Below are 15,969 nucleotides of genomic sequence, written 5' to 3'. Positions count from 1 at the left end.
AAAACTGTAATTGTGGCGTTTCGATTCTTTTCTCGTTACACTGTTTACCGATCGGAATTAATTTATTTAATACTTTGCTAGATTGGACATTTCTAAAAGCGATAACAATTACTGTGGCTTGTGAAACTATTCTCCCCATTGTTTTTTTAGCTATTTTGTTATATTGCAGCAGGGGTGGGGAATCTCAGGCTCTCGATGACCTGTTATCCAGCTCCCAGGCAGGAGATTCCCTGGGACCGCAGTGCTTAGGCCGGCATCTGTGTTTTAACGGCCGGCCAACCCATTAATTCCTTCTTGCTCTGTAAGCACATGCATTCAGCGTTCACTACTGAATGCTGAGGTGTGTGCAATGAAAGTTTACGTTTTTACACCAGTGTTAGCATCATGACTAGTGATGAGCGAGTGTACTCATTGCTTCATTGCTCGGGTTTTCCTGATCACGCTCAGGTGATATCCGAGTATTTGTGACTGCTCGGAGATTTAGTTTTCGTCCACGCAGCTGCATGATTTACGGCTGCTAGCCAGCCTGAGTACATGTGAGGAATGCTTGTTTGTCAGGGAATTCCCACATGTGTTCAGGCTGTCCAGCAGCCGTAAATCATGCAGCTGAGGCCACGAAAACTAAATCTCCGAGCACTAACAAATACTCAGAGATCACCCGAGCGTGCTCGGGAAAACCCGAGCAACGAGTACACTCGCTCATCACTAATCATGAAGTATTTTTTTGGGTGAAGTTACTTCCCAATTTGTATGGCCCCCGAAGAATGATATAAATGTCCAAAAGGCCCTTGGCAGAGAAAAGAGTCCACTCCCCTGATTACAACCTGAGTTGAAATATTTTTGTAATCCAATTTGTGTCTGATACATCTGCCCTAAATAGTCTAAGTTCGTAAAGTGAGAAAAATATAGGCATAAATTAAATTTCTGGGATCAAATAACTAAAAATTTACATGTGCATATGTAGTCACCGCTTTTGCTGTGAAGACCCTAAATTCTGGTGCAATTATTTATCTTAGTCACATGCTTAGTGACAGGGCGTCCCCCTGTGAGCAACCTTAGTGTCACATGTCTGTCAGTATATACACTTTACCTTTTCTGAAAGGCCACAGAGGCTGCAACACCATTAACAAGAGGCACCACTAACCAAACACCTTGAAGACCAAGGAGATCTCCAAACAAGAAGACCAAGGAGATCTCCAAACAAATCTGGGACAAAGTTGTTGGGAAGAACAAGTCAGGGCTGGGTTATAAAAAATATCTCGATCTCTGATGATCCCCTGGAGCACCATCAAATCCATTATCATCAAATGGAAAGAACATGGTACCACAACAAACCTTCAAAGAGAGGGCAGCCCACAAAAACTATCATGATGTCATTAATCTGAGAGGCAGCACAGAGACCTAAGGTAACCCTGAAGGAGCTGCAGGGTTCCCAAGCAGAGACTGAAGTATGTGTCCATGCGACCACAATAAGCCATAGACTTCATAGAGGTGGCCTTTATGGAAGAGTGGGCAGAAAAAAGTCTTTACTTACACACAAAAATTGTAAGGCTCGTTTTGAGTTTGCCAAAAGACATGTGGGAGACACTCCCTAAATGTATGGAGAAAGGTATTATGCTCAGATGAGACCAAAATTGAACTTCTTGGCCACTATGGTAAATGTTATGTATCGTGCCAAACCAACACAGCTTAACAAACAAAGGAAAACCAAATATTCACAGTTGTAGGCATGTTCTTTACATGAACTGATGTAAACCCTCAAAAAAACAGTGAAATTGCAGCTTGTGATCTAGCAAAATATGAAAAATGCAAAGTTAGTGAATGTGTTTGCTAGCTATATGTGTATTTTTTTTCAGTGATTTTAATTTTTGTGTTATTTTTCTTTCCACAGTTTTTTTTTTTTTTTTATATACCTTATTTATTAGTCCCCTTAGGAGACTTGAAGCTGTGATCATCCGATCACTTCAGCACAGCTATACAGTTGTGGCCAAAAGTATTGACACCCCTGCAATTCTGTCAGATAATACTCAGTTTCTTCCTGAAAATGATTGCAAACACAAATTCTTTGGTATTATCTTCATTTAATTTGTCTTAAATGAAAAAACACAAAAGAGAATGAAGCAAAAAGCAAAACATTGATCATTTCACACAAAACTCCAAAAATGGGCCAGGCAAAAGTATTGGCACCCTCAGCCTAATACTTGGTTGCACAACCTTTAGCCAAAATAACTGAGACAAACCGCTTCCGGTAACCATCAATGAGTTTCTTACAATGCTCTGCTGGAATTTTAGACCATTCTTCTTTGGCAAACTGCTCCAGGTCCCTGATATTTGAAGGGTGCCTTCTCCAAACTGTCATTTTTAGATCTCTCCACAGGTGTTCAATGGGACTCAGGTCTGGACTCATTGCTGGCCACCTTAGAAGTCTCCAGTGCTTTCTCTCAAACCATTTTCTAGTGCTTTTTGAAGTGTGTTTTGGGTCATTCTCCTGCTGGAAGACCCCTGACCTCTGAGGGAGACCCAGCTTTCTCACACTGAGCCCTACATTATGCTGCAAAATTTGTTGTTAGTCTTCGGACTTCATAATGCCATGCACACGGTCAAGCAGTCCAGTGCCAGAGACAGCAAAGCAACCCCAAAACATCAGGGAACCTCCGCTATGTTTGACTGTAGGGACCGTGTTCTTTTCTTTGAATGCCTCTTTTTTTCTCCTGTAAACTCTATGTTGATGCCTTTGCCCCAAAAGCTCTACTTTTGTCTCATCTGACCAGAGAGCATTCTTCCAAAACGTTTTAGACATTTTCAGGTAAGTTTTGGCAAACTCCAGCCTGGCTTTTTTATGTCTCTGGGTAAGAAGTGGGGTATTCCTGGGTCTCCTACCATACAGTCCCTTTTCATTCAGACGCCGACGGACAGTACGGGTTGTCACTGTTGCCCTCGGACTGCAGGGCAGCTTGAACTTGTTTGGATGTTAGTCGAGGTTCTTTATCCAACATCCGCACAATCTTGCGTTGAAATCTCTAGTCAATTTTTCTTTTCCGTCCACATCTATGGAGGTTAGCCACAATGCCATGGGCTTTACACTTCTTGATGACACTGCGCACGGTAGACACAGTAATATTCAGGTCTTTGGAGATGGACTTGTAGCCTTGAGATTGCTCATGCTTCCTCACAATTTGGTTTCTCAAGTCCTCAGACAGTTCTTCGGTCTTCTTTCTTTTCTCCGTGCTCAATGTGGTACACACAAGGACACAGGACAGAGGTTGAGTCAACTTTAATCCATGTCAACTGGCTGCAAGTGTGATTTAGTTATTGCCAACACCTGTTAGGTGCCACAGGTAAGTTACAGGTGCTGTTAATTACACAAATTAGAGAAGCATCACATGATTTTTCGAACAGTGCCAATACTTTTGTCTGCCCCCTTTTTTATGTTTGGTGTGGAATTATATCCAATTTGGCTTTAGGACAATTCTTTTTGTGTTTTTTCATTTAAGACAAATTAAATGAAGATAATAATACCAAATAATTTGTGTTTGCAATCATTTTCAGGAATAAACTGAGTATTATCTGACAGAATTGCAGGGGTGTCAATACTTTTGGCCACAACTGTATTTACCACAAATCACGATCTATGAACACCAGCCAGGAGCCAGATGATCGTAATCACAGGAAGGGGGACGTCAACAGCAGACCCCTGGCTGTCGTGACAACCCACCGGCGCCCTGTACTAACATCACCGGCTCTGATGGGCGGAATGAATGACGCACTTCCGGCCGGCGTGTGTTCTATCCAGCTGTCAGTGATTGAAAGCCGGGTTTACTTGGTTAACAGCTGCGGCCGTAGCGCCGATCCAACCATGGCTGTTAAAGGCACATGATAACTGATTAAATCACTCGTCATGTGCAGGGAAAAATGCGGGCTCAACATTTTACACCTGTTTGTTAGGCAATCCCTGCATGTGTTGTGGCTGTCAAACAGCCGCGAGACGTGGAGCTGCGGGGACTCGAGCATATTATTCGAGCCCACCGAAGACACTCTGTTAGCACCCGAGCATGGATAACACCTTATCCGAGCACATTCGCTCATCACTATTGGTGACTATTTCAGCTTTTAGAGGGTTAAACACTAAGTCGGCTAAATTTGTAAATCTTTACCTGCAGCTATAGACTGCTTGGAAAATATTATATATTTTTGCTATTATTTTGTTTTCTCACTGGCCAACTACCGTTTTTTTACTGTTTTTCATGTTCAGTTTGTTTGTGTGCACATTATTTTTTTCTATATGCACAATTTTTCCAGGAATGCATGAAATGCATGTCTAATGTTGATCCGATTGTCAGATCAAACTCGGCAGTGAAAGTCTATGGGTCCGTGAAAAAATCAGACCGGACTTAGATCCCACCATCCCTCTGCTTTCTGATTTTCACCAACTGACGGATAGGAGAAGGTGGAGAAACATTTTTTTTTTCCAGAGAAAATTTGATGAAATTCTGATCAAAAACACTGATGAAACTTGGACCAATTTTCTTGTATGAGAAAATCACTGCTGTATACACGAGACCTCATTCACACGTCAGTATTTTCCACGTACAAGAAAATCTGCTCAGTGTCTTCAGTTTTTTTCGTACGTGAAGAAAAAAAAAGTTTCTCCATTCTTACAGTCCATTAAAATTTGACCATTCTTGGATGTCATAGGAATGTGGCCCAGTTTTTTCACGGACACGTGAAGAGCCCCATAGACGTTCACCGCTGCGAGCGCCATTGTACCAGAACTTCTGATGTCTTTATGGTCTGAAAACTTCCAAAGTGATGGGGGGGGGTATTTATAAATCTGATTGCTCTACTTTACTGTAAGGAGTGGGTTCATTTATGCCACCATTCCCCAGCGAAGGCAATCTGATCATCATCTCATCTGGCAGCAGGAAATTCCTTTATCCTTAATCTCTATTGCCTCATTCTTACATTTGACCTAAAGGAATTCTTTCCAAATATTGTTAGATATAATGGAATTGTTAGTCTTGCTATTCCCCACATTAGCCTGGTAAGTTCCCATTGCAACATAGAAATTTAAAATAAAACGTATAATACTGCATCATGTTATATAATGCATTGCTACAGTGTGCACAAATGTCGTGTAAGGCCACAAATTGCTTTTTCGTATTTTTTTTTTTTTTTTTTTAACCTGTGGTGGAAAGTGACTGACGGTTTATTATGGATGAAGTGCGGGGGCACTTATTTTTTTGATGAGACCATAGAGACCTCTCAGCTTTGATGAAAACAAAGCAACATGTCGTCTCTAACCAAAGCTTCATTTCTGAGTTATTACAGTTCAAGGATCAATATTTTTCAGAATGAGATATTATGGCTTGTCATAAATGTTTGTATGGAAAGCATCGGCCACCAGCAGAACGCTGAGAATTGCTCCAGTAAGTAACAAAAACTGACTGTAAATTATATGAGGCGATCATTTGTAGTCATGATGAATCTGTCATTCTACTGTTCCTTTCAGGCATCATTATCATTTACAGCGTTAAACTAATACGGTCCGTTTACCCGCACACCATTAAACACATGCTGATAGCACAACATATTCACAGTTTATGGAAACATTTGTCAAGGAAAAGTGCAGTTATTGCCTGTAAATACCTAAATAAAGGAGCTCTGGAATGTTGGGTTCTGGAATGTTGGAATCTGGAATGTTGGGGTCTGGAATGTTGGGTTCTGGAATGTTGGGTTCTGGAATGTTGGGTTCTGGAATGTTGGGATCTGGAATGTTGGGATCTGGAATGTTGTGTTCTGGAATGTTGGGATCTGGAATGTTGGGATCTGGAATGTTGGGATCTGGAATGTTGGGATCTGGAATGTTGGGTTCTGGAATGTTGGGTTCTGGAATGTTGGGTTCTGAAATGTTGGGATCTGGAATGTTGTGTTCTGGAATGTTGGGATCTGGAATGTTGGGTTCTGGAATGTTGGGGTCTGGGAGTGTTGGGATCTGGAGTGTTGGGATCTGGAGTGTTGGGATCTGGAGTGTTGGGATCTGGAGTGTTGGGATCTGGAGTGTTGGGATCTGGAATGTTGGGATCTGGAATGTTGGGATCTGGAATGTTGGGATCTGGAATCTGATGTGTTTCCGTAATCAACTGCTCTATTCTTACTTTGCACCAGTTTTGTCTACAGCATTTTGGTAAATGACCAGAGTATATGGCATCTGTATTTTTTTAAACCATTCACATAACACAAAATGACATCTGCAAATAAGACCATGGGCTCCCAATGTAACTGCATCCTTTCATGTATCGCTCAGCTCCAATCTTCTGCTGAGAAGGACGGACTCTATAGATTAGTATTTTTGTTTCTGCAAGGTAATTTTTAATTCTGTCACTGTATGACAGTATTATTCGGTCACTATATAGTGGTATTTACTGTCAGTATGTAGTAGCATTATTCGGTTAATGTATGGTAGTATTACATGGTAAATATTAAATAGTGTTATTCGCTCAATGTATTATATGGTGAATATATTATAGTATTGTTCAGTCACTCTATGGCAAGATTATATGGTCAGTATATATTTGGTGACTCTATGGTGGTATTATCTGATCACTGCATGACAGCATTATTAAGTTATGTTTATTTAACACATTGATGTCACAACAGAGATAATACACAGTGATGTCACAATACAGAGATAATACACATAGTGATGTCACATTATAGAGATAATACACAGTAATGTCACATTACAGAGATAATACATAGTGATGTCACAGTCCCGAGATAATACACATAGTGATGTCATAATACAGAGATATTTCACACAGCAATGTCACAATACAGAGATAATACACAGTGATGTCACATTACAGAGATAATACACGCAGCAATGTCACATTACACAGATAATGCACACAGTGATGTCACATTACAGAGATAATGCACGCAGTGATGTCACATTACACAGATAATGCACACAGTGATGTCACATTACAGAGCTAATGCACACAGTGATGTCTCATTACAGAGCTAATGCACACAGTGATGTCTCATTACAGAGATAATGCACACAGTGATATCACATTACAGAGCTAATACACACAGTGATGTCATCACTGTCTGAAGTGCTTGATTGAAGCCACATAAATGTAGGCGCCTCACCAACCTCGGTATTCCCAGCAGCAGCTCACACTTGTATTAAACGTGTTCACCAAACACCACTGTTCGGCTCAAGCACGTCTCTGTTTGAAGAGCAGACTAACCAGCAGCTCTGCCTTTCTCCAGTCTCAACACACTCCACACTGCTGAGCTAATCCAGCTGATGCTAATAGGCCTGAAAACCCCAAACTTGATCATAGGATGAACATTTCCCAGTCAGGTTCTTTTGGTTAGGCAAAATCCAGTCACCTTAAACCCTCTCAGTCTCCTAGTGTTCTGGTACAGCTTACATTACCAACACATATCTAGCATCCAGCACCTGACCTCCTGCTTTCCTACTATATGTATAATAAATAATATTTTCTAACGGTTTCATACAGAAGGAACTTCTATTAATACCAGTATTAATACCAGTACATGGAGAATGAATCACAAGGGCCCAGGGGAGCTAGTGCCTTTAATACTGGTCCTATGTCGTCAGCAAGGATGAGATTGGCAATGTACTGTGTCTCAGGTAGTGCGCTCATTGCAAACCCCTGCTGTTCTGCCAGCTCCTTCCAGTATGTTGTGCACGTTCCGTATGCTCCTGTGTAGCATCCATATATCCAGACACGTCTGTGTGCTAGCAATTACAAGAAAAAACACCAAAAACAGGCAGAGATGCTTACCTGTCTGAATAGGCCTCAATACTAATGCACAAGCAGGATGCAGCGGACCCAAATGAAATAGCAAATGCACAGGTGCAATACCTGATAAGACAGCCAGCCTTCAATAAGGGTTTGGCCGTGTGGTGCACCCGTGCACTAAGATAAAAACTGTATGTGGCGTGTTCACACAGGGAATGCAGGCATCTGGCTCCAGCCTATTAATAACGCCCTATGGCGGGCTGCCCAGTGCCAAAATGCATCCCGTGTGAACAGAGGCCACAGTATACAGAACCAATTGGGCCCTGCTGCACCCTGCAAAAAGATATACGTGCAAAAACAAAACATATAAATATATGTAAGGTATTGGTTGATATTCTGGCCATAATATGGAAGCTGGCAACCCACGTCAAGGGTCCTTACTTATTGCCAGTCCTACACTAACATGAAAAACACCAAAAAAGGAACAATCCAAGAAAAAACACCAAAAACAGGCAGAGATGCTTACCTGTCTGAATAGGCCTCAATACTAATGCACAAGCAGGATGCAGCGGACCCAAATGAAATAGCAAATGCACAGGTGCAATACCTGATGAGACAGCCAGCCTTCAATAAGGGTTTGGCCGTGTGGTGCACCCGTGCACTAAGATAAAAACTGTATGTGGCGTGTTCACACAGGGAATGCAGGCATCTGGCTCCAGCCTATTAATAACGCCCTATGGCGGGCTGCCCAGTGCCAAAATGCATCCCGTGTGAACAGAGGCCACAGTATACAGAACCAATTGGGCCCTGCTGCACCCTGCAAAAAGATATACGTGCAAAAACAAAACATATAAATATATGTAAGGTATTGGTTGATATTCTGGCCATAATATGGAAGCTGGCAACCCACGTCAAGGGTCCTTACTTATTGCCAGTCCTACACTAACATGAAAAACACCAAAAAAGTTCATGTTAGTGTAGGACTGGCAATAAGTAAGGACCCTTGACGTGGGTTGCCAGCTTCCATATTATGGCCAGAATATCAACCAATACCTTACATATATTTATATGTTTTGTTTTTGCACGTATATCTTTTTGCAGGGTGCAGCAGGGCCCAATTGGTTCTGTATACTGTGGCCTCTGTTCACACGGGATGCATTTTGGCACTGGGCAGCCCGCCATAGGGCGTTATTAATAGGCTGGAGCCAGATGCCTGCATTCCCTGTGTGAACATGCCACATACAGTTTTTATCTTAGTGCACGGGTGCACCACACGGCCAAACCCTTATTGAAGGCTGGCTGTCTTATCAGGTATTGCACCTGTGCATTTGCTATTTCATTTGGGTCCGCTGCATCCTGCTTGTGCATTAGTATTGAGGCCTATTCAGACAGGTAAGCATCTCTGCCTGTTTTTGGTGTTTTTTCTTGGATTGTTCCTTTTTTGGTGTTTTTCATGTTAGTGTAGGACTGGCAATAAGTAAGGACCCTTGACGTGGGTTGCCAGCTTCCATATTATGGCCAGAATATCAACCAATACCTTACATATATTTATATGTTTTGTTTTTGCACGTATATCTTTTTGCAGGGTGCAGCAGGGCCCAATTGGTTCTGTATACTGTGGCCTCTGTTCACACGGGATGCATTTTGGCACTGGGCAGCCCGCCATAGGGCGTTATTAATAGGCTGGAGCCAGATGCCTGCATTCCCTGTGTGAACACGCCACATACAGTTTTTATCTTAGTGCACGGGTGCACCACACGGCCAAACCCTTATTGAAGGCTGGCTGTCTTATCAGGTATTGCACCTGTGCATTTGCTATTTCATTTGGGTCCGCCGCACCCTGCTTGTGCATTAGTATTGAGGCCTATTCAGACAGGTAAGCATCTCTGCCTGTTTTTGGTGTTTTTTCTTGGATTGTTCCTTTTTTGGTGTTTTTCATGCTAGCAATTACACTCAGGATGAATTAGAGTGATGTATTATCCTGATCTCGGATGAGGTGACCTTACCGAACAGCGAGGTGGGAGCCATTAGCCTGGACTGGACTTCAGTCACCACGCAGCAGCGGAATGAATCGCTGTATCACACTTTCTCCATTGATCATTCACATTTCACGAAGTGAAAAAAAATCCTGCATACGGTATATATTAAAGGGGTAATAGTGAGGGATTCTCATCTCTTGGCCTTGGTGGGGAGAGAGAGGTTACCAAGAGCAGCGCTCGCTCTGGTGGACGTGTCCTGACTGCATTTCACTGGCAGCCTAATGATTGAGTGGGCGCTGTGTAATTGGTGAAGGGGTTATCTCACAAATAATATTTAGCACCAAACCACAGGTGATACATGTATGATGGTGGAGATTTAATTGCTGGACCCCCCTCTGATCCCGAGAGCGAGGGTCCCGCATCCGCCATATGTTTGGAGTGGTAATATGCATGCATGACCATTACTGAATTCTATATCTATGGTGGTCTACCACTCACATAAACACATACAAATAAAGGGGTTTTCCAAATTCCACTCTGATGATATTGATGACCTATTCTGACAATACGTCATTGGTGACCGATCCTTTGGCCGATACCCGGCACCCCCCACCAATCGGCTGTTTCCACCTCCGACTTATTGGCAGTTCTGCTCTGTACACCGTTCACATCCAGGTTCCATGACTGATAATAGCTGATATATGGGGGTCCAGATGTCAGACCACCACCAATCTCATATTGATAACCTATCCGAAGACTAGTGTCTAGTGGAAACCCCTTCTAATGGATTGGTGGTCACACATGTGCACTATCGCTTCATTTCGCACTGGTGCAAACCCTCAGGCGGTCTGGATCCTGCAATAAAATTGAAGACCTACAACTACAACCATTTTCTTTACTATTTTTCCCCCCATAAATGACAGCTGATCACTAGGGGTAAATGTTTGGGATTAAATAACTGACAAGCAGCACTTCTAACTTGTGGGGATTGTTCAATCTTAGGAACCCATTTAGGGTAAGTTCACACTAGGCGCTTTTGCTACATTTTTTAATGCTAGTTTTCAGCTGCTTTTTACAGTACCAGCAAAGCCTATGAGATTTCAGAAATCTCATGCACACACTTTGGGTTTTTGTTTGATCAGTATTTTGTGCTTTGCAGCATTTTTTTTTTACATAGGGCATGTCACTTCTTTCAGCGTTTTTGCTGCGTTTTTTCAGCATTTTTCACCCATTGACTTGAATGGGTGGTGAAAAAATGCTGCAAATACGCTGGGTTGACTTTTCTTGCAGCGTATTTGCTGCAGAAAAGTCAAGGAGAGCCGGATGTGACGTCACACTCGGCTCTGCTACATCTAGATGACAGGCTGCATGATGCGTTCATGCAGCCTATCATCCAGCAGCGGACCCCCCAATCACTTGAATGGGGGTCCGACATTACAGTGTTTGCCATGTATAACAGCGCCGCAAACACCGTTTCTGATCGGCGGGGAAATCATCCCGGCCAGTCAGAGAGCCGCTGCTCCCCGCTTTCAGAAGACAGCAGGAGCGCTCAGCTGTGATCGGAGGTGTAAACTTCACCTCCGATCACTGGTGTCGGCTGATGGGACTACTGCTCCCATCATCTGACACCTGCTGCCGCTAATTACAGTGAGCGCAGGAGCGGCGGATGGGAGTTTTAAATAAATAAATAATTTTTTTTAAAAAAATGACGTGGGTTCCCCCCTAATTTTGATAACCAGCCAGACAAAACTCACAGCTGTCAGCTTCAGCAAGGCTAGTTATCAAGAATAGAGGGGTCCTCACGCTTTAAAAAAAAAAAAAAAATTTAAATAAATAATTTAAAAAAACGGCGTTGGTTCCCCCCCTTTTTTGACAACTAGCCTTGCTAAAGCTCACAGCTGGGGGCTGGTATTCTCAGACTGGTAAGGGGCCATGGATATTGCCCCCCCCCAGCCTAAAAATAGCAGCCCACAGCTGCCCAGAAAAGGCGCCTCTATTAGGCCGGCGTCACACATGCGAGTTTTACGGACGTAAGAGCGCAGAAACTACGTCCGTAAAACTCGCATAACATACGGCACAATTATTCTCAATGGGGCTGCTCCTATCAGCCGTGTATTACGGATCCGTAATATACGGCTTTCTACGGCCGTACAAAATCGCAGCATGCTGCGTTTGTCAGCGTATTGCGCAAAAAAATCGCCAATGAAAGTCTATGGGGGCGAGAAAAATACGGATTCCACACGGACCATCAGTGTGACTTGCGAGAAATACGCAGCGGTGTTAGTGAAAAGTCGGTAATTCAATTGCCGGCTTTTCATTTCTCCTGCACAAACCCGACAGGATATGAGACATGGTTTACATACAGTAAACCATCTCATATCCCCATTTTTTTTTTTGCATATTCCACACTACTAATGTTAGTAGTGTGTATGTGCAAAATTTCAGCGCTGTAGCTGCTAAAATAAAGGGTTAAATGGCGGAAAAATTGGCGTGGGCTCCCGCGCAATTTTCTCCGCCAGAATGGTAAAGCCAGTGACTGAGGGCAGATATTAATAGCCAGGAGAGGGTCCATGGTTATTGGCCCCCCCTGGCTACAAACATCTGCCCCCAGCCACCCTAGAAAAGGCACATCTGGAAGATGCGCCTATTCTGGCACTTGGCCACTCTCTTCCCACTCCCTGTAGCGGTGGGATATGGGGTAATGAAGGGTTAATGCCACCTTGCTATTGTAAGGTGACATTAAGCCAGATTAATAATGGAGAGGCGTTAATTATGACACCTATCCATTATTAATCCAATTGTTTGAAAGGGTTAAAAAACACACACACACACACACACACACACATGATTTAAAAGTATTTGAATGAAAAACACAGCGGTTGTTTTAATAATTTATTGCTCTCTCAATCCATTTGCAGGCCCTCGCTTGGCAAAATAATAAACGCACAAGATACATACCCTCAGCTGAACCGTCACGTCCCACGAGGTAATCCATCTGTAGGTGTTAATTATTTTACAGGCAGGAGCCCTGCTAATGCAGCTGTGTGCTCGTGCTTGTAATTCCCCGGCGAATGAATGAAATGTAGGTCATTGACCTACATTTCCTTCAGTCGCGGTGATGCGCCCCCTGGTGGATGTCCTCATATGACCTGGAGCGTGGGAAAAAGTTCCCAGGCTGCAGTTCATGAGAATATCCAGCAGGGGCGCATCACCGCGACTCAATGTAAGTACAGATCCAGCTTTCCTTTCAGCACCCGGGGATTACAGACACGAGCGAGTGGTTTATCGCAGCTCGTGCCTGTAATATTAGTTAACCCCTTCAGATGGATTACCTCGTTGGACGTGATAGGTCATCTGAAGGTATGTATCTTGTGCGTTTATTATTTTGCCAAGCGAGGGCCTGCAAATGGATTGAGAGAGCAATAAATTATTAAAACAACCGCTGTGTTTATTTCATTAAAATACTTTTAAATCGTGTGTGTGTGTGTGTTTTTTAACCCTTTCAAAAAATTGGATTAATAATGGATAGGTGACATAATTGACGCCTCTCCATTATTAATCTGGCTTAATGTCACTTTACAATAGCAAGGTGGCATTAACCCTTCATTACCCCATATCCCACCGCTACAGGGAGTGGGAAGAGAGTGGCCAAGTGCCAGAATAGGCGCATCTTCCAGATGTGCCTTTTCTGGGGTGGCTGGGGGCAGATGTTTTTAGCCACGGGGGGGCCAATAACCATGGACCCTCTCCTGGCTATTAATATCTGCCCTCAGTCACTGGCTTTACTACTCTGGCGGAGAAAATTGCGCGGGAGCCCACGCCAATTTTTTCCGCCATTTAACCCTTTATTTTAGCAGCTACAGCGCTGAAATTTTGCACATACACACTACTAACATTAGTAGTGTGGAATATGCAAAAAAAATGGGGATATGAGATGGTTTACTATATGTAAACCATGTCTCATATCCTGTCGGGTTTGTGCAGGAGAAATGAAAAGCCGGCAATTGAATTACCGGCTTTTCACATATATCGCGCTGAATGAAATCTAAATACAGAATATATATATATGTGTCTCAATGACATATATATACAGTATATATATATACTGTATATATGTTTTCCCGAACATTTGAGCACATACATCCATTAGATGTCGGTTTTGCAAGCCTGCACGAAAATCTCGCAGTACGGATGCCATACGGATTACATACGGAGGATGCCATGCGCAAAATACGCTGACACACCCTGACTACGGATCAATATTTTGGGAACATTTCTCCGTATTACGGCCGTAGTACGGACGTATAATACGTGGCATATTGTCTTACGCCAAGTGTGACGCCGGCCTTAGAGGCGCCAATTCTGGCCCTTTGCCCGACTCTTCCCACTTGCCCTGTAGCTGTGGCAAGCAGGGTAATAAGGGGTTAATGTCACCTTGCTATTGTAAGGTGACATTAAGCCGGCTTAGTAATGGAGAGGCGTCAATAAGACACCTCTCCATTACTAATCCTATAGTTAAAGGGTTAAATAAACACACACAGTAAGAAATGTAACGAAATAAAACACCATAGTTTTCACCATATTTTTATTGTTCTGCCATTCCATAGCGAAGCCCTCGATCTTCTGTAATAAAAATAAAATGAAAAAGCAAAAGTATACTCCCTGATCCGTCATAGTCCAATATAACGAGTGTCCCACACAGTATCTGAGGGAAATAAAGCTTACAACCGGGAGCTCTGCTAATGCGACCACCACCGGCTGTAAGAGACTGGGGAATGAATGAGACGGAGCAGGCGCAGGCTCAGTAACTAGTGGTGATGTCACCGAGCCTGCGCCCTCTCACAGCCTGACCGGAGGTAACCTCTGCACCGTGGGAAAATGCCGGGGAAGAGGATACCGCAGGTAATGTATCTATTCTATCTACAGGAAGTTGTTTTTTTTTTCTCTGCGTGCACTCAACTTTATTGGCATGCACAAAGAGAAAAAAAAAATGCACCAAAAACGCGGCAAAAAGCGCAGCAAAAAAAACGCACCTAAACCTGAATTTTTGGCGCAGCTTATTTCCTGCCAAGATGATCAGGTTTTGCTGCAGAAAGAAACGCAGCAAAAACGCCCTATAAGAACTTACCCTAAGTTAAAGGGATGACAATACTGTACATATATCTATGCAATATGCGAGATCATAAATCAGCTGTGAGAAGCTCATTCATCTGAGGAAACGTTGACCTTTCTTACATTGAAAAACTAAGCCTGACCACCGTGTCTTGCAACTTGAGCAAACTGCTTCATGGGTATGTGTATATGAAGCAGGTGGCTGAGGTTGGGTGACTGATCTGGGCACGGTCTGTATATATTGACCTTATGAATCTGGACTAAAAGACGTATAAACGAGTCGTAAACTCCCCATCAGAGCGAGCTCACTAACAGATTTTCAGTTTACTCAATAGACAATGCAACACAGAGGCTATAGAAGACAAACAGTGCAACATTTTTAATGAAACCCAATTGTAAAAATGTTTAGCCCAAAATTCATGCATTTGAGTAAAAATGCCCCCAAAGGTGTCCATATCATTACCATTAATATGCAAAGAAGATAGAAATGTCGTAGTCAATTATCCGTGCCACAGCGGTGCGGTATGAATGTTCTGTGCTCCCCATAATAAAGTGCCAACCATCTTCCTTCCTGGAGCTCAGCATCTCATCGTGGGATTTGATTTGCTGAATATAGAGATGTGTTTTATCTTTTCTAGATTGTCAGCTAATGATTCTTCTGGATCAAGTGAGAACAAGTCACAGCTTTTCAAGGCAATCAATGCTCGATGTACAGAAAAGGTAACAAAATTACATATTAAAAAAAAATGAACATGATTTTACCTAAACTTCACAACTTCCTTTTCCGAGATGACCATTTTAATCATCATCACAGACTGCAATTCTTTACTGTACAAGCAGTGAGACTATGGGTTCTTTACTGTACAAACACTGAGACTATGGGTTCTTTACTGTACAAGCAGTGAGACTGGATTATTTATTGTACAAGCAGTGAGACTATGGATTATTTATTGTACAAGCAGTGAGACTATGGATTATTTACTGTACACGCAGTGAGACTATGGGTTCTTTACTGTACAAACACTGAGACTATGGGTTCTTTACTGTACAAACACTGAGACTATGGGTTCTTTACTGTACAAGCAATGAGACTATGGGTT

General features: G+C 42.8%; 1 protein-coding gene across 2 annotated transcripts in view; it reads left to right on the top strand.

Moving 5' to 3' along the window:
• Positions 1-15,969, top strand: part of CFAP46 (cilia and flagella associated protein 46) — a 254,459-nt gene that overhangs the window by 235,656 nt on the left and 2,834 nt on the right. For both annotated transcript variants that reach the window (XM_077258533.1, XM_077258532.1), the window contains exon 57: positions 15,508-15,589. In XM_077258533.1, the coding sequence (XP_077114648.1) occupies positions 15,508-15,589 (82 nt within the window). The remainder of the gene's footprint in view (positions 1-15,507; positions 15,590-15,969) is intronic.

The sequence above is a fragment of the Ranitomeya variabilis genome, chromosome 4 (assembly GCF_051348905.1).
Source record: "Ranitomeya variabilis isolate aRanVar5 chromosome 4, aRanVar5.hap1, whole genome shotgun sequence".
Taxonomy (NCBI): Eukaryota; Metazoa; Chordata; class Amphibia; order Anura; family Dendrobatidae; genus Ranitomeya; species Ranitomeya variabilis.
Note: the sequence above shows the minus strand (reverse complement) of the source record. Positions and strands in the feature narration are given on the sequence as shown.